The sequence below is a fragment of the Leptonotus elevatus genome, chromosome 4 (assembly GCF_054856555.1).
Source record: "Leptonotus elevatus isolate MCC_2025b chromosome 4, RoL_Lele_1.0, whole genome shotgun sequence".
Taxonomy (NCBI): Eukaryota; Metazoa; Chordata; class Actinopteri; order Syngnathiformes; family Syngnathidae; genus Leptonotus; species Leptonotus elevatus.
In genome coordinates, this window is record NC_141242.1 from 1,384,649 (window position 1) to 1,408,947 (window position 24,299).

The 24,299-nt window shown below is 45.2% G+C and overlaps 3 protein-coding genes across 7 annotated transcripts; 2 read left to right on the forward strand and 1 right to left on the reverse strand.

Moving 5' to 3' along the window:
- Positions 1-54: 54 nt before the first annotated feature.
- Positions 55-2,921, forward strand: LOC147174928 (cytosolic 5'-nucleotidase 1A-like). The gene is made up of 6 exons (XM_086073536.1): positions 55-277; positions 930-1,037; positions 1,126-1,261; positions 1,344-1,466; positions 1,850-1,974; positions 2,566-2,921. The coding sequence occupies exons 1-6, from the start codon at positions 242-244 to the stop codon at positions 2,803-2,805; spliced, it is 768 nt and encodes a 255-aa protein (XP_085929662.1). The 5' UTR covers positions 55-241; the 3' UTR covers positions 2,806-2,921.
- Positions 2,922-4,811: 1,890 nt separating this feature from the next.
- On the forward strand, positions 4,812-12,793 carry LOC147174929 (D(4) dopamine receptor-like). Its single transcript, XM_086073535.1, has 4 exons — positions 4,812-5,518; positions 7,022-7,134; positions 8,440-8,999; positions 12,397-12,793. Exons 1-4 carry the CDS (start codon positions 5,255-5,257, stop codon positions 12,618-12,620), a joined length of 1,161 nt encoding a protein of 386 aa, XP_085929661.1. The 5' UTR covers positions 4,812-5,254; the 3' UTR covers positions 12,621-12,793.
- An 842-nt stretch (positions 12,794-13,635) lies between these two features.
- On the reverse strand, positions 13,636-23,760 carry deaf1 (DEAF1 transcription factor). Of its 5 annotated transcripts, none has more exons than XM_086074893.1 (13): positions 23,386-23,760; positions 22,012-22,109; positions 19,865-19,991; positions 19,580-19,729; positions 18,091-18,230; positions 17,949-18,014; positions 17,233-17,268; positions 17,018-17,141; positions 16,778-16,921; positions 16,000-16,262; positions 15,705-15,803; positions 15,227-15,313; positions 13,636-14,057 (listed from the first exon to the last, which is right to left on the reverse strand). In XM_086074893.1, the coding sequence occupies exons 1-13, from the start codon at positions 23,564-23,566 to the stop codon at positions 13,956-13,958; spliced, it is 1,617 nt and encodes a 538-aa protein (XP_085931019.1). In that variant the 5' UTR covers positions 23,567-23,760; the 3' UTR covers positions 13,636-13,955. The 5 variants fall into 5 exon arrangements, with proteins under 5 accessions (XP_085931019.1, XP_085931018.1, XP_085931017.1 ...); XM_086074892.1 differs by having other exon boundaries at positions 15,227-15,316; XM_086074891.1 differs by having other exon boundaries at positions 15,692-15,803.
- Between the last annotated feature and the right edge of the window lie 539 nt (positions 23,761-24,299).

A 24,299-nucleotide genomic window follows, 5' to 3' on the forward strand; every position in this document is an offset into this window, starting at 1 on the left:
AGGCGGCGGTAGTGAATAGCTGCTTGTCATCCACCAATCACGAAGAGGAAGACAACGAGGTGGCAAAAAAATAAAAAAGGCGGAAGTGAACTTTTCAGTTTGTGGAGCAACTTTTCTGACAGATTTTTTTTCTAATTTTATTTCCAACTTGGTCCTAAAAAAGTGAGTGGGTGACCACTTTTTCATTTGAATTGATTTTTAACCTGCCTTCGACGGCAAAGAAGCCGCCAGGGAGGCGGAGATGGTTTCCACCATCGTGAACGTTGACGTGAAGCAGGTAGGAAACTTAACAAAAACATTATGTGGCCAAACTACACTTGGGAAAAAATAGCATTTTTGTCTTTATCTTTTACAATAAATCACACTTGATACAAAGGAACAGTCAGAATTCCACTATTACCCATGCAATTAGAACAAATAGGCGGTATTTTTTTGGTCACCGTTTTACATGAATAATTATGCCAATACAAAAATACTCATAGCTTATTTACATTATAGTCAAACATTAACACACGCACACACACGTCTTAATTTATATAATTATACAATATTTAATTTGGATGCATTTAATTCCACTCATAAGTTTAAATAAAGCATCCTGTCCTTTGGTCCCTTGAGACGTTTTTTTTAAACCCGTTATAATTGTTAATACATGTGTTTTAACAAATATGGTCACCTTGCTAAAATAATGGCCACCCCCCCCCCCCTTTTTTTTTTCCAGAAAATACAAAAACAGACAAGCCAACTGCTGATACACGATATATTACCCCCCCCCCCAAAAAAATGTCATATTTAATAATTAAATACGTCTTTATTGTATGCTGCAGCCCTCTTCAAAACACTTGCTAACAAAGATTTTTTTTTTTTTGTTCCAGGTGCTTTTAAAAGTTGTTTTTATTATTAAAAATGAAATCAATGTGTTCTTGCAGAAGGACGCCGAGCAAGCGCTGGTGGTGGCCGTCTCCTGCTCGGCCGTGTTGGAGGATGCCGACAACGGCGACGTGCTCGGCGTGGGCGTGGCCCACCCGCTGATGCAGGTGCGAGAAAATACGAGTGCAGGAGTTTGAAAGTTTGCAGGCCGCAAAAGAAAAAGATTGCAGAAAACGCCGTCATTTGCATTTGTAGGCGCTGCGGAGCGTGAATCGGCAGCTGGTGGCGGCCAATTGTGCCGAGTCGTTGCTTTTCGACGTGATTCTCGTCACCACCGACGAGCGGCGGCGGCGGCAAAGCGCTCGCATCGTCAGCAGCGCCAAACATTACGGTATGCCGCCGGCACACTGCGGGGAGAGAAAAAATGATTCCGGTGCGGTTGACCTTGACGATCGCTGCCGCTGCACCGACAGGTCTGGAAGTGAGCCGCTTCTGTTTTTCGGGCCGCGAGGACTTTGTGGAGAGTTTGCTTGAAAATCAAGTGCAGCTGTTCTTGTCCTCGGAGCCGGAGGAAGTAACACGGGCGTCGCAAAGAGGTTTGTTGTCCCGCTGGGGGCGCCAGAGGACCACATACACACGCCAGTGTTTCCCACACCATGTGAATACTTGGGCGGGCCACCCAAGTAAACTGGCCACGACAACCTATAGAATTTTGATGTGCTATTCCACTTTTATTTTTGTCTAAATTGTCTAAACTTTCTATTAACTACTTAGACAATCCAAATAAGTTTATAATAGCTCCCTGTGTGAATGAGAACGGTAAAAAAAACAAAAAAATAATTGAGCGCATTTTTCTACATTTAGTTGACAGTAATTGCATTTCCAAACACAAAACGCATTCTGCTAAAAAGTCGCATAACACAACACATCTGACATTTGTGCCTTGGCGGAGGTCTGATGTTGTTGATTGGTCTCGCAGGCGTCCTGTCGGCGCTGTTGGGCCGTCAAACTTGGTCGAGTCCGTCGGAGCAACTCAGAGTTTTGCTGTGCGGCGATGACATCATCACCACAACAACAACTGCCAAGTCCACGCCAGCAGCGCAGGTGCGAGTTATTTTTTTCGACAAAAAATACAAATAAATTCAAATCAATATGCGGTGTATGTAAAGTTGAACCTATTTTTAAAATTGTATTTATAATGAATCAGCTGACCAATTATTTAATAATGTAAATCCAAAGGCGTATTAACTGTGATTCTCAAAGTGTGGTACGTGGACTCCCTCTAGTGGTACGTGAATGAATCAATTAAAAGTTTCGCTTATGTTTTAATTCATCATTTTGTAGGTAAAGATGAAAATTATGACAACTAAGCGTTAAAGGAATACTTGACTCGTTTTCAGCAGTAAAAAGTTAGTATTTTGTCCAAAATTAAATTTGATAATTGCATTATTTTTTTGTATACAATTAATACCTTTAAAATCACCTGTGCTGAGGAAGTAGGTAACGACCAATCATGGCTCACCTGTTTTCTGGGTTTGGTCAGCAAACTGAGCCATGATTGGTCAGAATTGACTCCTTCCCTACTACGTCGTGAAAAAGAGGCAAAATAATTGCATGGGGTCGTAATTTGCCCACCCCTGGGCTACATGCTAACCCGCTAACATCAGCCCCCTTTTGGAACCCTCCCCCCCCCAGCATTTCTGGTCACAGCTGGGCGCCATGCGGGGACGTTTCGGCGTCCTGGACAGTCCCGTCAGCGTTTTGGTGATGACGGCACACGGCGGGCGGCGACACTTCGGCGACACCCTGGCAACACTTCGCTCCCGCGGCCTGAACGCCGACGAGGCCCACTGCCTCGCCGGCGCCCCCCGCGGTCCCATCCTGGAACTGCTCAGACCTCACTTCCTGCTGGGTGATGTCATGTGGTCGTCTTGATTTTTGTTTGTTTGCTTGTGCGACATTCAATTGTGTCCCAAAAAAAAAGAGACAGTATTTTGTATGAATGTCACACGCACGCGATGTTATGATGCAATAAAGTCCAAATAATTTGACTACTTTGTCATATTTTATGTATTTGAATCGTTTTTAAAAATGTAGTCATATTCGAATCGCAAATGAAAATACTGTTTTCCCTCGCAATAACCCGGTTCACTTTTTGCGGCCTCGATGTTTTGCTGATTTTGTATGCATTTTTTTTTTTACAGCAATGTACCCATTTTATAATAAAAAAAATTATGAAGGTTTGAACATTGAGTGTTTAAACAAGAATAATGTGAGAAAATGTAAACGCCTCGATGAGAAAAGTGTATAAAATGTGTGGTGAGGGCTTTTAGAGCCTTAAAACATTTCTTAAATGTAAAAAAAGTGGAAAACGAGGGAACACTATTACAAAAAAGTTGGATTTGATGTCATGCCAAAACAAATATCCTCACATGAAAATATATTTTTTAAAGCAGTTTATGAATAGCTGAAAGGTCATTCATGCCAATACTTGAATTGGGTTACGTTGCTCTGATATAATAAAGCACAAAGTTTGACTTGTGTTTTTTTTTTTTTTAAAGCAGAATAATAATGTCGGAAGAAAACCACAGGTGCAAAAAAAACCATTTGTAGGAGAACTTTCAAGACACATGTACAACTTCATAAGTAACCACGACCACGTACAGGCACACAACTCCCTTTGAACGCCACTTGAAACACCAACAAAACAATACAAGCGCATGCAAATGCGCGTTTCTTACGAACACGAATGTCGAATTCGCAACAACATCAACAGTCAACATTGAATAACAATCCAAACCAATTCCGCGCTTCCAAACGCCACAACTTCGTCGCACTTACTTTTCATTGACTTCGCTTGCTTTCCACTCTGCACGTCACGCGTGAAATAATGTTTTTGTGTTGCTCGTGCATGAATTCGTCCAAATGTCAAAGCGCTGTCATAAATGATTTATGACTTTGGGATACTTTGTTTGATCATCAAGCCTTAAAATCCAGGAGTTGTGCTTCACAAAAGTTTGCCTTCCAAACGTTTCCTGGTGACTGGCGCGCACCTGTTGCAATCACGAGGCTGAACACACACAACAATGTCCACCGGGTGGCACTGTTGCTCCTTTTAAATGAATGCTGCATTCGAGGCTGGTCGGAAGTCGGACTTTTCCGACTTCAAACCAGGAAGTGTGTACGGGAACGCCCCCTTTGAACTCGGAAATCCCACTCTTTTTTTTCTTTTAATTGAACAAATATACAATTACAAACAATCGAGGCATTTGACGAGTCAAACCAATCGGAAATCCCACTTGCGAAGTCAGAAAAAAAAAGACCCTGACATCATCGACGCACTACCATCGTGACGTCACTGTACAACGGCGACCCCTTTGGAAACACATACCGCGAATTTACTGGAGTATAAAACTAGATAGCTTTCTTCATTCATAAACAAAATCGACATCATTCCACGTCACACAACCCACGTGACGATATTTCCCTGCATGAAATTATACGGTGAAATGATGTATGAAATGCTGAGGAGATCAGATAAAAACAATACATGAAGCAAAATTGCGAGAAGACAAGTTTGTCCAGGACCAAAATAAACAAACAATTTATCACTATCCGCCATTTGGGTTGTATACTTTCGCCTCGAACGTTTTTAGGTCGGAGACTGGAGAAAAAAAACAACTCGGATATGTCCGACTTCCGACCATGCTCGAATGCAGCACAAGTTTAAGACAAAAATTATTGTCTTCAGCAAAGACTTGAAACACTCCTAGAGAAAGTTCGACACGAATTAGTCGTCACGGCACTTAAAGGTTGACCTCATGAGAGCAGCGGGTCAAAAACCTTTTGCAGCAGAGATTGGGTTCTTTTATTTTGACGCAGTATAGTTCTAAGCGTGTACCAGTTTGTTAATGTTGTCTACGAATAAATTCACGTTTGAAAGAAGCTCAAGAAGTTCATTACAACGCACGTGACCTGAGCTGGTTTCGTTTTGCGCGCGCATGCGCACTGTGAGTGAACCGAAGGACACGGCGGTGAAGCGCAGCCCTTTAAGCGGCTTTAATGCTCTAATTTGGCCGCCAGGGCAGCAAAGGTCCGAGCCGTGCGAGCGCACCTTCCGTCGGACACTTTCGCCGCGCTGGCATCGGGACACTTCCGGAGCTTTTCGTCAACTTTGTTCTTTTCTTCTTTCTCCTCCCCCGCAGTCACAATGTTGCTTTTCCACAACATCGGCCGCTCTTCAATAAGGACACTTTTGCTTCGGTTAGCCATCAAGTAAGGCGGCATTTTTTTTTCCCTGCGGCGGGGCATGCGGACCCGGCAGCACCCGCGCCGTCCTTCATGAGAGCCCGCGGCGGGGGCTGGGGGGCCGCGGTTCGAGAGGATGGAGATGACGGGCAACGAGGCCACCCCCGGGGGGGCGCCCTCCTCTCTCTCTCCGTCCGCGCCGGTGCGGGGGCACAACGTGGCGGCTCTGGTGCTGGGCGTGCTGCTGATCGTGGCGATCGTGGGCGGAAACGCGCTCGTGTGCGTCAGCGTGCTGACCGAGAAAGCCCTCAAGACCACCACAAACTACTTCATCGTCAGCCTGGCGGTGGCCGACCTGCTGCTGGCCGTGCTCGTGCTGCCCCTCTTTGTCTACTCTGAGGTGACGTCACCCCCTCCCTCCCCCCCCCAAAAAAAAAGTTCACTCAGTGATACCAATATCACTCGTAGCCGAAACATCAAATTTAATTTAACATGACAAAAAAATCGTGAACAAGACCTTTTTCTGTCACGCAGAGGATTCGCCTCGATGTGCCGAGGATGACTTAAAAGTCTTTTTTTCCCTTAAGTATCAGTGGTCTGGTATTGGTATGCCTACACGAGTGCCCGATACCTTAAAATAAAGTCGATGCCAGCTGATACCAATTACGATATCCTTATATTTTCAATTACAATAATACAAATTACACTTATATTTTAATATAAAATATTATTGTTAGTGTAATTTTATAATATCAACCCCCGAAATATTAGTTTTTAGTTAAAAAAATATATATTCTACCCAAATTAAATCATCTTTTTTGGTATTTTACTACAGTATTACATTCTATAATTTTATCAGATTACTTCCAAATTCTGTTTGAAAATATTGAATACACATTTTTGTACAATTAACAATTTAAATATTTCCACCCAAATTCTGTCTGAAACGTTTTTTTTTGTCATTTGTTTTGAAAATTAAAAGATAAATCCTGAAAATTTTGTTTAGAAATTTTTATTAATTAAAAAAAAACATTTATTCAGATTTTTTTCTTTTCTTTTATTAATTGAATTTTTCCCATTACTTTTTTAATATCTGAAAATATAAAAACATTAAACATAAAAAAGGACCTGTAAAATGTAGAATTGTTTCTTCCTGCCACGTTATAAAAGGTTTATTTAATCACATTTGAACAATCATAACGGTTGTACAAGTGTAAAAAGAAGTTAACCACTCCTTGTGAGAAGATTCATTTTGGTAGATTTGTAAATCTTGTAGTTTGTTGTTTCATTTATAGCAACTTTAAGGAATGAAACTGGATTTGTACCAAAAGTTGATGTAAAAAAAAAAAGAAGACATTTTATGCACTTTTAGCAAACGGAAAGCCGGTAAATGTAACAACATTGCCTTTTGTTTGTGTCCGGATCTCTGCAGCTAAAATATTTATGTCCGTTTCAAGTCAAAGCCTTCAAGCAGAGGGACGCGTGTCATTTAATTTCAGGCCACGAGTCATTCCATTTGGTGTTTATGGCGGTAATTGTTGTCATTATTGAGCAAAAGTCGCCATTTTGAGGTCAACGGCAGGAGAAAGACGTCACGAAGTCCTTTGAAATGCAGCAAGTGTCCTTTTGGGACATGCTTTGTTGAGTTACATTTGCTGGCTCCACAATGACAAATTATGTGCTTAAATATGATTTAAGGTATGCGCAAGTGTGTATTTAATTTTTTTTGGGATTATATGTGAAGATAAAGAAACATAAAAAAAAGTGACACAAGATTTTTGTCCCCTTTTTTGTAAAGCTTTTTTTTTTTTTTTGCTGGTGTACCTAATGTAGCGGCCAGTTATTGCCATGCGTGTTGCATCCTCTCACCGTGCGTGCGTGCGTGCGTGCGTGCGTGTTGCAGTTCCAGGACGGCGTGTGGACGCTGAGCGCGGGCGTGTGCGACGGCCTGATGAGCATGGACGTCATGTTGTGCACCGCCTCCATCTTCAACCTGTGCGCCATCAGCGTCGACAGGTACGCGCGCGCGCGCACGCGCACGCGGACCGCACAGTCACGTTGTTTACACGGCGGCGCCTTGAGATGCGAGCGAGGCCACTTGGCGAGTTTCCCCCACAAGCGAGCCGTCTTGTTGTTGCCTTGACTTACGAGTTTGCTGTCAAACGAAACATAACAAAAGCGAATGACGCCGTTTTTGAAAACCTTCCACTAGCTTATTGCTAACACATAATGGGAAAAGCCATAGACGGGATCATGAAAATAGCATTGACAATGTGCTAACCGCCATTGTATGAGTGGTCCTGTCAAGAAAAAGTACAGCAGCTGTGAAATTTGCTCAATGCACCAACCTCTTAAGATAAATAAACATATCGCTAAAATAAGTTTTAAAATAGAGGATTTCCTCAAATACAACAAAAAATGTCTTCTGCAAATAAAATGAAAAATGGATACCTCCCTCGAATAAAATTAAAAAGCCCCATCACAAAAAATTATATATATATATATATGAATACATTTCCTGAGCAGACTGCTCTTGTTAGTGGCTGGGGTCACGGGGGGTTGCTGGGGTCACGGGGGGTTGCTGGGGTCACGGGGGGTTGCTGGGGTCATGGGGGGTTGCTGGGGTCACGGGGGGTTGCTGGGGTCACGGGGGGTTGCTGGGGTCATGGGGGGTTGCTGGGGTCACGGGGGGGTTGCTGGGGTCACGGGGGGTTGCTGGGGTCACGGGGGGTTGCTGGGGTCATGGGGGGTTGCTGGGGTCACGGGGGGTTGCTGGGGTCATGGGGGGTTGCTGGGGTCACGGGGGGTTGCTGGGGTCATGGGGGGTTGCTGGGGTCACGGGGGGGTTGCTGGGGTCACGGGGGGTTGCTGGGGTCACGGGGGGTTGCTGGGGTCACGGGGGGTTGCTGGGGTCACGGGGGGTTGCTGGGGTCATGGGGGGTTGCTGGGGTCACGGGGGGTTGCTGGGGTCACGGGGGTTGCTGGGGTCATGGGGGGTTGCTGGGGTCACGGGGGGTTGCTGGGGTCATGGGGGGTTGCTGGGGTCACGGGGGGGTTGCTGGGGTCACGGGGGGTTGCTGGGGTCACGGGGGGTTGCTGGGGTCATGGGGGGTTGCTGGGGTCACGGGGGGTTGCTGGGGTCATGGGGGGTTGCTGGGGTCACGGGGGGGTTGCTGGGGTCACGGGGGGTTGCTGGGTTCACGGGGGGTTGCTGGGGTCACGGGGGGTTGCTGGGGTCACGGGGGGTTGCTGGGGTCACGGGGGGTTGCTGGGGTCACGGGGGGTCATGTTCAGGTGTGATTGTGATCTTTTGATCGTCAGGTTCATCGCGGTGCTGATCCCGCTCAACTACAACCGGAAGCACGTGGACCTGCGGCAGGCCGTCCTGCTGTCGGCCACGTGGATCCTGGCCTTGGCGGTGGCCTCTCCCGTCATGCTGGGCGTCAACCAGGTGGCGGGCCGGCGCCCCGGCGAGTGCAAGCTGGAGAACGCCGACTACGTGCTGTACTCGTCCGTGTGCTCCTTCTTCATCCCGTGTCCCGCCATGCTGCTGCTCTACTGCGGCATTTTCCGCGGCCTGCGCCGCTGGGAGGAGGCGCGGAAGGCCAAGCTGAGGAGCAGCATCCAGGCCTGCCGCAAGTTGCGCCAGGCCAACGCCGCCTCGCTCCTGCCGCCGCTTTTGCCGCCCGTCATCGAGAGGGAGCCGGCCGTCCAAGCCGCCGCCGCCGCCGCCGCCGCCGCCGTCGAAATCCCGCCGTCGGGACGCGTGCCGACGGTCAGCTTCGCCGACGTGAAGTTCAACCCGCAGCCTCGACGTAAGAGCACAGCCAAGATCAACAACCGCGAGAGGAAGGCCATGAAGGTGCTGCCCGTGGTCGTAGGTAAGCGCCCCGAGGGTGGGAATCTTTGACCGTCTCGCGATTCAAAATACGATCTTCGGGTCTGATTCGATTTTCGATTCAAAACGATTTTTTGCTTCAATTTAGAGATGTGCAAAGAATCGTCATGATCTGCTCCAGTCGGACTCGCTAATGCTAATTAGCGCGCTACTCGCGGCACTTTTATCACTCACACACGATATTCACACAAAACGCGTCAGGAATGTCAGAGAAGCATCTTAACATGACTCGCCGCCATCTGCTCTTCCTACGCTGCAAAAAAACCCAACTTTTATTAGCATAACTTGATTGTGACTTTTTCCTTCCACTCTCTAACGTGGCTACAACTTAACAGTGTATCAGAACCCGCGGAACCACACTGCCCCTAAGTGGCCAAACCGGGCACAACATGAACAGCACTCCCAATAAAGGTACAAACAAACAAGGGCAAGACAGTATAAAATAATTGAAATGAAATCCATTTGTGGACATTTAAAATCGATTCTGAATCGTACTAAATGAGAATCGCGACTCTTATGAGAATCGATTTTTTTGGCACACCCCAAGTAAGCACCGATACGAAAAAACGACGGCGGTTTGGGTCGCATCAGTAAAATCGGAAGTGAATATTTAACTCTCATAGTGTTATTATTTGACACTTTCACATATCACTGTTATTTTTTCCACATTGACAGTGGTTATTTCTAACAAAGGCGGGATAGTGTTTGCCCCTTTCACGCTGTCTGTATTGCCAAATTGTATTAGAGGTGGCGAAAAAATTACAAATTTCCAGCTCGTCTCAGAGCCGTAACAGAAGCGGGACGGCGTTTGTGTGTAAAGCCCCTTTCACGCAGTACCTCACCCGCGTCGTGCCGCCATCTTTACGCCGTTGCGTGTTAAGGTGACAAGTCAGCGGGAAAAGTTGCGGCTATTAATAGCGGCTAGCGCGGCGCTAATGCGTAGAAGTGCTTCCCTTTAGCACACAGCGGCTAATCCCGCAGCGCCTTAACCCCGAAAGCCAATTACCTCGTAAAAGCTGCTCAGATGTGAGCGCCAGTGTGAAACATTCCCAAACTCGCATCGGGGGTACGAAGCCAAAGCGGCAACATTCTGCCTTTCAATGTCACATTGGAGCCCCCCCCCCGCATGCCACTTTAGGCCGGGGGCGCCCTACCACGCCAATTTTCACAACAGCAAAACTTTCAATGTTTTGTTGAATTGGCCAACTTAAAAATGGAGTGAAGTTTGTTGCCTTGAAATTTTGAGTTCAGGCAAAAAAAATGTTTTTGTACTTTACGTTACACAATTTATGTTATTAAAAAGTACAATATAAGAAAAAGGGGGTCTTCAAAGCAGCACATACTGTCCACTTGTTAATTTTTTTACATGTTTACTCATTTGCTCCAAAAACCGTATAAATATGTTCTATTTTAAATGCCCAAAGACGTATTTATACGTTTTTATGTGTGTGTGTGTGTGTTTTTTTTTATATGCTAGAACATACTTTGAAGCTGCCTCTCAACTGCAAAGAACAGTTGAAGAAATGGTAATTATTACAAAAAAGAAGAGTATAAGAGATCAACCAGGGGCCATGTTAAAAAAAAAAGAAAGAAGCTCATTAAGGGCCGTATGTTTGACACCCCTGCTCTAATGCTAATTGCTACAAAACGGAAACAGACACAAATGCTTTTTCTTCCTGATGAAAGAAGAGACTCTCATCTTTCTTTTGGTAGCTTCCATGTTTTTATTGCAATAGAACACAATATTCTGTGGGCCTTGCAAAATCGGTCAAAATCCAGTAAAACAGTCGGGAGCGAAGTGGGTTGCTTCTGTGAAAATGGCTGCGAGTGAATGAGTTAAAGAATAGTGACCACCCCCGCCCTTAGAATAACTGCCTACGTGCTGTATATGTCTCATCTGTACGTACACCGTATAGTTTATACAGAAGTCTGCTGGCGAGATGGGAGGAGCAAGATGGCCGCCCTGTCGCTTCAACGTCTTGCACGACGGGCGCGTATGGGCTATCCAGTCATATAGTCAGATCAGTGTGTCAACTTCAGTCGACAGCAAGTGACAAAATGGCCGCCCCCTGATTTTTTTGTTAGGAATGGAACAAAGGAACACTTTTTGTGTCGAAAGCAGCCGTCTGCCTCACAGTCGCTACACGAGGTCGCGTGACGTCGCCACACGAGGTCGCGTGACGTCGCCACACGAGGTCGCGTGACGTCGCCACATGAGGTCGCGTGACGTCGCCACACGAGGTCGCGTGACGTCGCTACACGAGGTCGCGCGACGTCGCCACACGAGGTCGCGCGACGTCACCACACGAGGTCGCGTGATGTCGCCACACGAGGTCGCGTGACGTCGCTACATGAGGTCGCGTGACGTCGCCACATGAGGTCGCGTGACGTCGCCACATGAGGTCGCGTGACGTCGCCACACGAGGTCACACGAGGTCGCGTGACGTCGCCACACGAGGTCGCGTGACGTCGCCACACGAGGTCGCGTGACGTCGCCACACGAGGTCGCGTGACGTCGCCACACGAGGTCGCGTGACGTCGCCACACGAGGTCGCGTGACGTCGCCACACGAGGTCGCGTGACGTCGCTACACGAGGTCGCGTGACGTCGCTACACGAGGTCGCGTGACGTCGCTACATGAGGTCGCGTGGCGTCGCCACACGAGGTCGCGTGACGTCGCCACACGAGGTCGCGTGACGTCGCCACACGAGGTCGCGTGACGTCCCTACACGAGGTCGCGTGACGTCGCCACACGAGGTCGCGTGACGTCGCCACACGAGGTCGCGCGACGTCGCCACACGAGGTCGCGTGACGTCGCCACACGAGGTCGCGTGACGTCGCCACACGAGGTCGCGTGACGTCGCTACATGAGGTCGCGTGACGTCGCTACATGAGGTCGCGTGACGTCGCTACATGAGGTCGCGTGACGTCGCTACATGAGGTCGCGTGACGTCGCTACATGAGGTCGCGTGACGTCGCTACATGAGGTCGCGTGGCGTCGCTACATGAGGTCGCGTGACGTCGCCACACGAGGTCGCGTGACGTCGCCACATGAGGTCGCGTGACGTCCCTACACGAGGTCGCGTGACGTCGCCACACGAGGTCGCGTGACGTCGCCACACGAGGTCGCGCGACGTCGCCACACGAGGTCGCGTGACGTCGCCACATGAGGTCGCGTGACGTCGCTACATGAGGTCGCGTGACGTCGCTACATGAGGTCGCGTGACGTCGCTACATGAGGTCGCGTGACGTCGCTACATGAGGTCGCGTGACGTCGCCACATGAGGTCGCGTGACGTCACGACACGAGGTCACGCGACCTCATGACATTTGCGCGCATCCAACTGACCTCTTCTCTTTGTTTTCTCTTTGTCGTCCCAGGCGTGTTCTTGTTGTGCTGGACGCCGTTCTTCGTGCTGCACATCGTGCGCGCTCGCTGCCAGGCGTGCGACATCCCGCCCGTGGTCATGAGCGTGGCCACGTGGTTGGGTTACGTCAACAGCGCGCTCAATCCCGTCATCTACACCGTCTTCAACACCGAGTTCCGACGCTTCTTCAAAAACGTCCTGCGCCGCTGCTGCCACTTTCGCTGCCGCGCCGCATGAGCGCCATCGGAGGACTTTGTTTGAGCGGGGGACGCTTCTATGACTTCCTGTCGGCGCTCGCTACTTTGCAAGACTTCCTGCCCGAAGTTGAAGAAACAAAGCGGGACAAAGACGGCAGAAGTACTGTTTTCTAAGTCAAGTTCATCTTTTCACAATAAAAGCATTCAACGCAACTTTCTGGTTTGCTTCCTTAATTGAGCTGACAAGCGGCAAAGTGCCGGAAAGAGTTCACTTCCTGTGCATACAAAACAAAATACATTAAATACAAAACATACTACTATAAACTTTGGAGGGGGGCGGGGTTTAGAAATAGGACATATTCTTAGACATTAGAATTTTTGCCACTAAATTTATTGAGGTGAAATATTTTTTTAATTTATTAAATTGTCAAATGATTACTATTTTGTATTGAAATTATTTTATGACAGATTTGTCTTAATTTAATTTTATTATTTTGACTGGATTTTGTATATTAATTAATACCCTATCTTTATTTTTGTGTGAAAGCCTTTTACTTCATTATGGATGTTTGTTGGGGATGCCAAAATGAAAGCACTTTAATTTTAATATTAACAAATTGAAGTCCAATGTCCATTAATGACATTGCAAAATACATTAAAAAATATTTTTCATAAACTATTTATGTATTCCGTGACATTTTCATTCAATTTTTTTTACTGCAATTTCAAATAATTTATATGATTAAAAAAAAAATAGCATTTGTATTTATTAACTAAATGTCTGATTCCATTATTGTTTTTTGTACTAAATGGAAATAAATGAGATAAAAATAAATAATCAATATCAATCAATAATAATCAATTAAATGTGAATTAATTAATTTGTCCATTAATACTTAAAAATATAATTTCATCATATTAAATACAAACTCAATTAGGATTTATCTAACTCATATATATATATATTTTTTTTTAAATCAAATTAATATGTTGATTAGGTTAAATGAATTATGAATGCATGGACAATTTAATAAGAAACTTCTCGTCTTAATGAATCAATTCATATTTGGTGAGACTGTTTAATGTTGGTACCAAACAACAACAACAACAGCAAAGTTTATACATCCTCAAAGTTGCAGACACTGAAAATAAGTCCAAATGATTTTGACCCCCCAAAAAGTCAAAGAAATGAAGTATAAAAAAAGATTGCATAACCGAAGAAAATGATGAGCAAACATAAAGATCATCAAGTTTAAAAATAAATATTCTTCACGCGTCGTTTCCTTCACGAAACGTCCTGATCAGTTTTTCGTCTTGATCGGGAAAAGCCGAAAGGAAAGCGAGGATTCAAATGGGCGGGTCCAGCCACGCCCTCTCACTTAACTTTGTCCATGCCGATGGAAGCCATTGGCTCGTCCTCCGGGATGGCTCCACCCACTCCTGATTGGCAGCAGGCGTTCTGATGGTCTTGCCAGTCCTGCAAGTGTGAAAAGCGGCCAGATGAGCAAAATGTACTCGTTTGTCGGATTTCGCAGCTTTTTAGGGTTGAGGATTTTTCCGATTATCCTGCTGATTAATTGGCTAAAAATGGATTCGGCATTGTTTAACAATGTGCATCATGGGAGGTGCACTTTGGATCTTCATCCTCACGTACACTGTAGTATCTGTGACTTTAAAGGGCGTGTGACTTTAAAGGGCGGGTCCTGGACAGGTGAGTGACGTGCGTGTCAGGAGGTTTGAGTGACATCAGCTCAGGTTAGCGACTGGATTATTAACAGGCGACCTGTTAAGAGAATCTACGACGCGTGTTGGGTGACTGGCCGTTAGTTGTGTCATGGAATTATTTGAGTTATTTCTAAAAAGTAAAGTAAAAAAACAACAACTTGTTTACACAAATGTTTGGGAGTGTTTGCGGAGATAGCGAATGTTGATTTCTCGTCAGGGTTTCTTCAAGGTCGCAAACGCCGCCAACAGTATTCGTGTTTTTTTTCTTGTCGCAAGGACATTTTGAAAAACGTTTCCTTGCGACATGAAAAATTGTCAGTGACCGTTAAAATTGCTGGCGAAATCCACTCGTCTCGCAAATGTTCACCGCTAAGTGCGCTTACCCGCCATTCATGCCGATGGGGGAGTCGGACCCCTGGTCGCCCGCCATTCATTCCAATGGGGGATTTCGACCCCTGGTCGCCCGCCATTCATTTCAATGGGGGATTTCGACCCCTGGTCGCCCGCCATTCATTTCAATGGGAGATTTCGAACCCTGGTCGCCCGCCATTCATTTCAATGGGGGATTTCGACCCCTGGTCGCCCGCCATTCATTTCAATGGGGGATTTCGACCCCTGGTCGCCCGCCATTCATTTCAATGGGGAATTTCGACCCCTGGTCGCCCGCCATTCATTCGTTTCCACTTTTAAAAACCGTACAATGTTGATCTAGCAATCATATTTGCTGTGTCGCGAGCATGCTAGCGCAGCGTCATGGAAAATCTCCTATTTTAAGTTGTATAATTGTTCTTAGTGCGTTTTTAATTGAATTGGAACAGACAAGAAGCGACTCCCGACCGTCCGTCCGTTCCTGAAGAATATGGAAAGGCGGAGGTTTCCGCGAGAGGAAGGAACGGCCCCGGCAGCAAGTCACTCCCTCACCTTCCTCTGGCAGAAAGTGGAGCAGTAGTTGACCTTCCGGCAGCCCGTGCACTCGCTCAGCGCCACGCGGCCGCAGTTCTCGCACATCTGCTGCAAAGACAAAAACACAAGCGACGTCAACAACAAATTCGAATGGGATGACCACAAATATACATTCGTGACGCCAAATTATTTCAACTCCTGTTGGTCTCATCAGACCGCAACACTCTCTCGCCAGCTGTCTGGGTCATTAAATGTCGACTGGCAAAGTGAGGGTGGGTGAGGAAACGACGCCAGACGGCGAGAAATGGATTGGGAGGGCAGCAGGCGCGATTGAGCAGCTCACAAAAGAAGGACTGCCGATCGGGCGCGCAAGCCCGTCTGGGAAAAGCTGCAGCGGACCACGTCTATCTTTTCATTTTCTTTGGGTTTTAAAAGCATTTTTGCGGAAACGGCGTTGAAGTATTATGAATATTTTTTTCAAACCTGGAAAACCTACATTGATGATGACCTCAGCGATGTCAGTGCTCCGTTTGGCTTGCATGTCGTCCGCTGTCTGGAATGTTATCTGGTTCTGGAAGGACTGACTGACGGCACACTGAACACACACACACACACACACACACACACACACACACACAAGTCAATGAGGTCCGTGCCCTTAAAATGGCGACGCACGTACTGATAATCGGGCCAACTGTTAAGCGTGTTGTTTTGAAAACGATTATCTTGTCATGTTTTGTTACGTTACGAGTGATCATCCTACGGCGTGTGGTGCGTTGACGTCCCTTCACCTCCTTGTGTCCTTTGCTGTCCCTCTTGGCCTGCTCTATCAGAGCTTTGAGCTGCTGCACGTTGCTCGTGAGCGTGTTGGCCATTTCCTCCAAGGCCTGCCAGGCGTTCTTGGGGACGCTGCTCAACAGCGGGGGGCCCACCGCCAACGTGGCGGCCCCCGTCACGGGCCCCACCTCCAGGGTGCCCACCAGCGAGGCCGAGGGGGACGCCACCGTCATCTTGGCCTGGGGGCACAGCGCCAACGCCGGTAACGCCGTCAACACTGCCAGGACGCAAAGAGAAGACACAGGAAAGACTCAAAGTAAGAAGACAAGCTGCTTGCTGAAGAGGAAAAAGATGATGAAATGGACGGTGGAATTGGCTTTGGCGACGGCGTCTCGTCATTCAGCGAGGTGAGACGGCCGCCGCCTCCCGAGATCTAATGACGACCAGGCAGCATGATCGGATGAGGTCGTGGCCCGATCCCACTTCAAGGTCAAGGTCGTTGGGGCAGAAGGTCAAATTGGAATTTTCCACCCCCCCACAACCACTTTGTCTAGTTCGAGTTGTCTAGCTGCTGTGTGTACCCCTCCCCTTTAGAGCAGCAACATCTGCGAGGACTGGGCGGAGTGCGCATCCACGACGGGTAGACATCTCTGTCAGTTCTCCTCGCGAGTAAAAAGAATCAAAGTCTCTTGTCTTCCTTCCTTGTCTCGTTGTTTATTAAATGTTCTCGGGTGGCTGAAGCTGACAATATTGTATTTGGACATCCAGTAAGTAATGCGCCGATACGCCTACCTGCTGTGTCAGCGTACACTTCGCTCTGCACTGAGGCGTCCGAGATGATGGCGGCGGCAGTGGCGGCGGCCGTGTCGCTACCAGGTGAGCGCTCGAACGTCAACGTGCCCGACGGGGTGATCTGGCCCATGGGTGACACCGTGACTGCGGGAGGAGAACCATGAAAACCGTCTTTGGACGACCAGACCCGAGTGTGAGAAATCAGCCAATCACGGAGCAGACGTGGCTCACGTGACTCACACGTAGTTCCCGGGCTCAGCGTGATGTTCTTGCTCACGGGGATTTCCTTTTTGGCGGGAGCGGTCGGCGGATCCGTCTCCCTCCGCCTTCTCTTGTATGGGACAAAAAGACGCACTGGACCGTTCTGAAGACAAAAAGAACAGAACATTCGGAACATTCACACAAGCCAACGAGATTTGTAATTTGCAAAATGGTAAAAATGAGCTGTAGCGTACCATCGTGATGTTCTCGGCTTCCAGGGAGTCTCCATCCTTCGAACAGAAATATGTGAGGAAAAAATGTCAGCGAGCAGAATGAGGATACGGAGTCAATCGTATCATATAGAATCAGAAATCGTGGGGGAATTGAATGAATCATATTTCATTGTAATAGAGGGGAATCGAATTACAACTGGAGCAAATCATATCATAAAGAGAGTGAATCGTTTTGTAAGTGTGATGAATCGCATCATACTGAATTGTGCCATAATTGGAATGAATCAAACCTTATTTGCGGCGAATCACACTGGATTTAATCCCAATTGAAGTGAATCATATTCTGATTAGAGTGAATCGTTTTGTAAGTGAATCAAACTGAATTGTGAATCACATCATAATTGGAATGTATTGAACCTTAATTCAAATGAATCATACTGGATTGAATCCCAGCTGAAGTGAATCATTCTGTGATTATAGTGAATGGAATCATATTAAATCGTCATAGAAATGAGTCGCATTGTAATCGGAATGAGTCGCATTGTAATCGCAGTGAATCACACGATATTCAATCGCACTCAGAGTGAACAGTTTTGCAGTTAGCGCGAATTGTATCAAAACTGGAGTCAATTCGATCACACTTGGATGACTGATGAAAAGTGAATCGCGTCATATCGCATCGCAACTGCAATCGAGGGATATTGCGGCGAATCCGATGGTATTTGTCGGCGACTCACCAAGACCATGTCGTCACAACAGGCTGCGCACGTACACGAGGCGGCGTGAGGGTTCAGGACGCGGTCCTGGACGGACACACACGAGATCCAAATGTTAGACCCGTGAGGACCGCAAGTGGACGGACAGTCCACGTGTTGACACCTGGATAAGGCAGAGCAGAGGTCGTCCCCCGTAGCGGATGCTCCTCTTCCAGTCTTTGCTGCTGGCGCGACCGGCCAAACCTTCAAACTCTGTGGGCGTCAACCACCGCTGATCGTGTTTGATGCAACGACCTTTACCGCCTGAACACGAAAAACATTGCGGGAATGCTTCATGAAATTCTAATTAACTACACAACATACATTGGGGGTACGCAACACAACATTGTGGATATACAACAACATTGTGGATATACAACAACATTGTGGATATACGACAACATTGCGGATATACGACACAACATTGTGGATATATGACACAACATTGCGGATATACAACAACTTTTCCGATATACAGCACAACATTGTGAATATACAACAACGTTGTCAATACACACAACATTGTGGGTTAACAACAATGCGGAATATACAACACAAAATTGTGGATACATGACACAATATTGCAGACATACAACAACAACATTGTGGATATACAACAACAACAACTTTGCTGATATAGAGCACAACATTGTGGATATACAACAATGTTGTTAATCCACAATGTCAATACACAACATTGTGGATTAACAATAACATTGTGAATATACGACAACACAACATTGTAGATATATGACAAAATTGCGGCTATATGACACAACATTGCGGATATATGACAACATTGCGAATAAACACAACATTATGGATATACGACACAACATTGCTGATATACGACAACATTGTGAATATACAACACAACATTGCGGACATACAACAACATTGCGGATAAACTGGATATACAACACAGCATTGTGAATATACAACATAACTTTGTACTACAAGGTTGTAGTCATGCAATACAATATTGTGGGTAAAGAAAACAACATTGTGGGTATTCTACACCATAGTATGAGAATTTATTAAACAATATTGTGTGACTACTACACAACATTGTGGGTACCGTATACTACGCTACACAATACTGTACCATTAGTTTTCATTTACCAAAATTGTGGGAGTAATACACCACATTGTGGGTACAATACACTATGATGTGTGAATTTACTACACAACATTGTGCAATTATTATACCACATTGTGGGTCTCCTATAACATAATGTGGGATTTGTTTACACATTTTGGACTGTTATACAACATTATGTAGTGTTTGTATTCTAGCATAATTATACAACATTGTGGTAATATAACACAACATTGTGGGTACACAAAAGGTTTGTATGCACATAATGTAGAGTTATATAGCCACACTTGTGTAGTCTTCCCACAATGTTGTTTAATGTTCTCATCATGTGATGTAGCATACCCACAATGTAGCGTTGTATACACACTGCGTGTAACACTTCCACAATCTTGTGTTTTACATAAAAACATTTGTGACGTGTGCCCTGAATGTTGTGTTTCATCCCCACAAAGTATGTAGTCTTGCTCCACTGTGTTGTTTTCCCTTCCCACAATGTTGCGTTGCAACAGCTGACCTGAGCCGAGTCGGTTTTTGTAGAGGACGCCGCTGCTGTTGCGGCATCGAACCGGCAGCTCGTTGTTGTACACCGACGGGTCCCAGTTGTACTTGGAGGCGGGCTCTTTGTCCTGGGGCGGAGTCAGCAGGGTGGGCGGAGTCACCAAACCTGAGCGTTTAAACAGGGCAGCTTGTCACACACACACACACTCACAAAGATGCACACACACACATTGGCACATTGACACAGGTACAAAGACGCACACACTCAGACAGAGCCCGCCCCCCAAAGTGTGTTTTGTACCGCTTGAGATGGCGGTCGTGGACTTAAGCGCGTCTTGCCGTGAGACGGCGGAATCGGTGTGGACCACGATGAGCGTGGTCTTCTGACTGCTCAAACCCTCGGCCAGCTCCAGGGGGCTCCTTCCGCTCTAGCGCACGCAAACACACACATATGATATATACAAACATACATATGTATATTAGTGGCGTAACGGATCATCATTGATCCGTGGTCGGTTCGATCAGGCCCCACGGTTCGGATCACGGGGAAAACAAAAAACAAAACAAAGTGTTAATTCACAGTCGATCCCATTGTGACATGTCAAGGAAGCTGAAACATACTCAACGTAACACGCTGAGCCGAACTTCAAAACAAAGTTGACCAAATACGGTAATACATTGACAGCAATGCAAATAGCCTTATTACACTTTTACTTTGAAGTTCGCCCACGTCGTGGCGTGATGGCGAGCTTGACTTCCCTTTGAGACGTTTGTTTCTTTAGTTGATAGTAGTTACTAGTTAGTAGTTGATTAGTTGCGATCAACACAACGCTATCCCAAACTCATGTTCAATCGCTAATTTAGGACGCTAAGAAACCGCTATTTAATTACACCGTCATTGTATGATACGGAAGTCTCCGACGTAAGTGGCTAGCGGCTAACTGTTAGCATGACCAACGATGTCTGGTTGCCGGCTGGTAAGTTTGACAAATGGTACCTGGCTAACTTGAACTCTTTTTCAATATTCTGGACCAATCATACTTTGTCATTCACTCTCCGTGTTTAAAGGAAGGAAATGTGTCTTAAATTGACGTTGAGGTCTTTTCATTATTAAAAAAAAAAAGAAGATAAATAGAACTTTGTCTTAATTTATTTTATAAAACACTTCTTTCTGCCCATTTAAAAAAAGAAAAACCTTCAACTAAAAATGTCAAACTTCGCTTTTTAGATAATAGGAACACAACTTATTTTACACAATTTATGTTTTTACATATGAGTTCATATTAAATAAGAATGTTTCTACCTCATATTGCACTTAAAAGTTGTGTTCCCAAATGGCAATATTAGACATTTTGATCAGATTATTTTTAAATTTAATAGAAAATGCGCTTTACAAATAAATAAAGACAAAGTACTATTTACCTTCTTTTTTTTGTTTTGCTGATCCAAAACACGATCTGATCTGTGACTCAAATCGGCGATCCGATCCGAACCGTGACTTTTGTGATCCGTTGCACCACTAGCATATATTCTTTATATATTGAATGTTCGATTACAATTTTTAATCACAATTATTGGTATGATTTCCATTGTTAATTTGCGATTCGTCACAAATTAATTGCATGTTGTATCTGTGCTAAAGTTGCAATAAAATATTCTTTCAAGTTTTTCATTCTCTTTTTCATTACTGTAAAATAAAAATGGACAAACATGGTTACCAAATACAAACGTGGTTTAGTTCGTTGCTAGAGTAATTTTATTGTAAATAATTCATAAAATTAGTTTACGTTGAAAATATAATAAACAGTAGGGATGTAACGATAACGGCGATGTTGCGATATTAAAATTGCCACATATATTGTTTATTCCAATATGAGTTTTATTACATATTTTTTTATATTGTCAATCTCCCCACAATACTGACAATTATTGCATTGTGACGTTTGTACATCATTACATTCCTTCTAAACAGTTACAAGGAGTTTGAAGCATTGAGTCATTGATTTGTGTTGAGCTAATTTCCTGCCACTAGATGGCATTAGTGTTTCATGTTGGACATCAGTGACAGAAAAGTCCATTTTTCTTTTCAAATTCAGCGCAATTGGTATTTGGAACATGAAACAAATTGTGGCCATTTTGTTGACTGTAACTTAAAAACTAGTCACCAGTCCCTAAAATACATTTTTATCATATTTATTATTGCTAAAATGTATTACAATGACTCCTTTGCACAATGTTGCATGTAAAGTAGAGGAGGAACAACAATATTTTTTGGATCTATAGGATTTACATTTTGAATGCCTCTGGACATTGCATTTGATGGCTTTTAATGCCATTTAAGGTCTTAATTTCAGCATAATCCATTTAATGGCTTTGAGTGTTTTTTTGATGAGCCACAGAAACCCTTGATGACGTACTTCTATGTACTGGATGTTTGTTGTACCGTACCAAGACATGTTCCGGAAGATTTTCCACCGCGTCCACCGGTGAGGTGTAAACATTGTCGTCTGCGGCCTGAACGTCTTCCACCGCCACCGTGGACACGTCTGCTGGACGACATCCCGTAATCAGAAACAAGTTCATTATTCGCACACAGCAGCTTGTGTGCTTGTTGTTGTTGTGGGGCGACTGTAAAGTACATCACATGAAAATGATGATTTCATCGAGCCCACCAAGTCACCAGACTACTAAAAAAATGCTTTAATACAACAATTCATCTGGATTTGAATCCCATTTACGTCATTACGTACTCTTGATCTCATGAAATGTTGAAATGAGAGGCTTAAACTGAGGTTACTGCTTAGGTGAGTTTTTTTTTTTTTCACGAGAACAGAGTTTAGTGAATCAACTTTTGTACAAACAGCAAAGCACTGCAGTACTTGTTTGTGGTGAATCTGACTTGAATCCCATTTACCATTGATGCCAATTAACTGTTACCATGAAACGTTCAGAAACAGTAAAAACAATTATTGAATAAAAGAATAAAAGTTCTGTTGTGCAAATTGTTTGGCTTTTTGTCAAGTGGAAACACAGAAGCACTTGTTTATTCATGAGTCCGGATTTGAATAACATTGAGCGATTATGCCAAATGAACTGTAGATATGACGAAACATGAAAATAAATAAACTTCTCGGTATTTGATGATTTGGAGTTACAGGTTTACTGCCAAATTCAATTTACAGAGTAATTGAACGGGGTTCTACACAGCAGAAAATCGCTTGCATGCGGTAAATCTTGATTAGACATTTTTACTAATTACGCCGATGAACTGTAGATATCACAAAATATTGAAAATGATCAAACTCCTGGTCATTGTTTGATGATTTTAGGAGACAAAGTTACTACGAAGTGACAATGACCAAATAAGCAAATAGAGTTTGGTTGGGCACATTTTGGAGCAAAAAGTCGGAAGTTTTTGAAGCATGACTCTTGAATGAATCCGTTTACTTCGTTCGCCGACGAATTGTAGAAATCACAAAACGTAAAATTAAGTGCACTCCTTCTTAACTTCTATTTTACGGCGTAAATGTACAGTTTTACTTAAATTAGCGAAAAAGTAAACGGTGTCTGGTGATACTTATACCAACAATTTACTTAGGTTGCGTGTAAATGCTTTTATTCACTGACGATTAAGCAAAACCTCACCATTAAAATGTAGTAATCTGTTTTTTTGTGCTGCGTCTAATGTTTTGAAAAATGGCGTGACTATCCAGGAAATGGTTCAACTTTTGATTTTTAGCGCCACTCGGCGGCGCGAGGTTGCGGCCTGCCTGCCCGCCTATTTGCTTGCTTTGCTAGCTCGGAGCTGCTTCGCCGCCTTGCCTGCAAAAGCCGACTCGGCGTCGTCCGGGTTCGGCATCGCTTCGGCTCCCATGTCGAGGTTTCCCGGCGCCGCCATCACGGCCATCGTGGAGACTTCGGCCTCCGACTCGGTATCCGAGCCCGCCCGCCGGCGAGGATCCTCCAGCCCGAGCGCCTTCGTCGCCGACTCCGCTTCGTCCATTTCTCCGGCGAAAGACACGACGGGAGCCGAATTTAACCGAAGAGCCACGGGGAACACCGAGGAGGCACTCGGTTCCCCTACTCAGAAAGCATTTCACTTAATGTACAGATCAAACAAACGACTAAGTTGGCTTCGAAACGAGGCAAATGTCGCCGGAGAGAAAAGGCCTCCTCGCGGTTTGTTTGTCCACAACTCCTCTCAACAATGAGTCGCCGGAAAAAGCCGAGCGCAGCCGAAGGATGTGCATCGTTTCCCGAATGACTACGTCACAGTTTACGCTCGCTCAGCGTTACCATAAAAGTTTGACAGACATCTTTCCACTTTTTTTTTTTTAACAAAATTGTATATATGTTTTTGTACGTAAATTATGTCAATACAATATGTATATTGGACATTTTACCTTATAACGTAAACAGGTTATCAAACGTGTTTCTAAACAAGCATAGTTTACATAATCCTATTGGGAAACTAAATAAATACAATAGTTTTCATTTTTAGGTCTATATGAGGTATATGCCACGGAGGCGGCAGGACTTTGAATTTCCTGCTTTTCACACAACGGCTTTGTTTCCGTTTCCTATTTGCGACATGTTGGCCGCGTCCCAATTCTTGCGCTTCTGCCTGTGCCCCTCGGTTGCGCGTTCCCGTCGACGGGTGCGAGTGTGGAGTGTGTCTGTCTCAGTTGTTTGCATTTCAGAGAGTTGAGGTGCGCGGTTGGGGGGCGCAGGGGTAG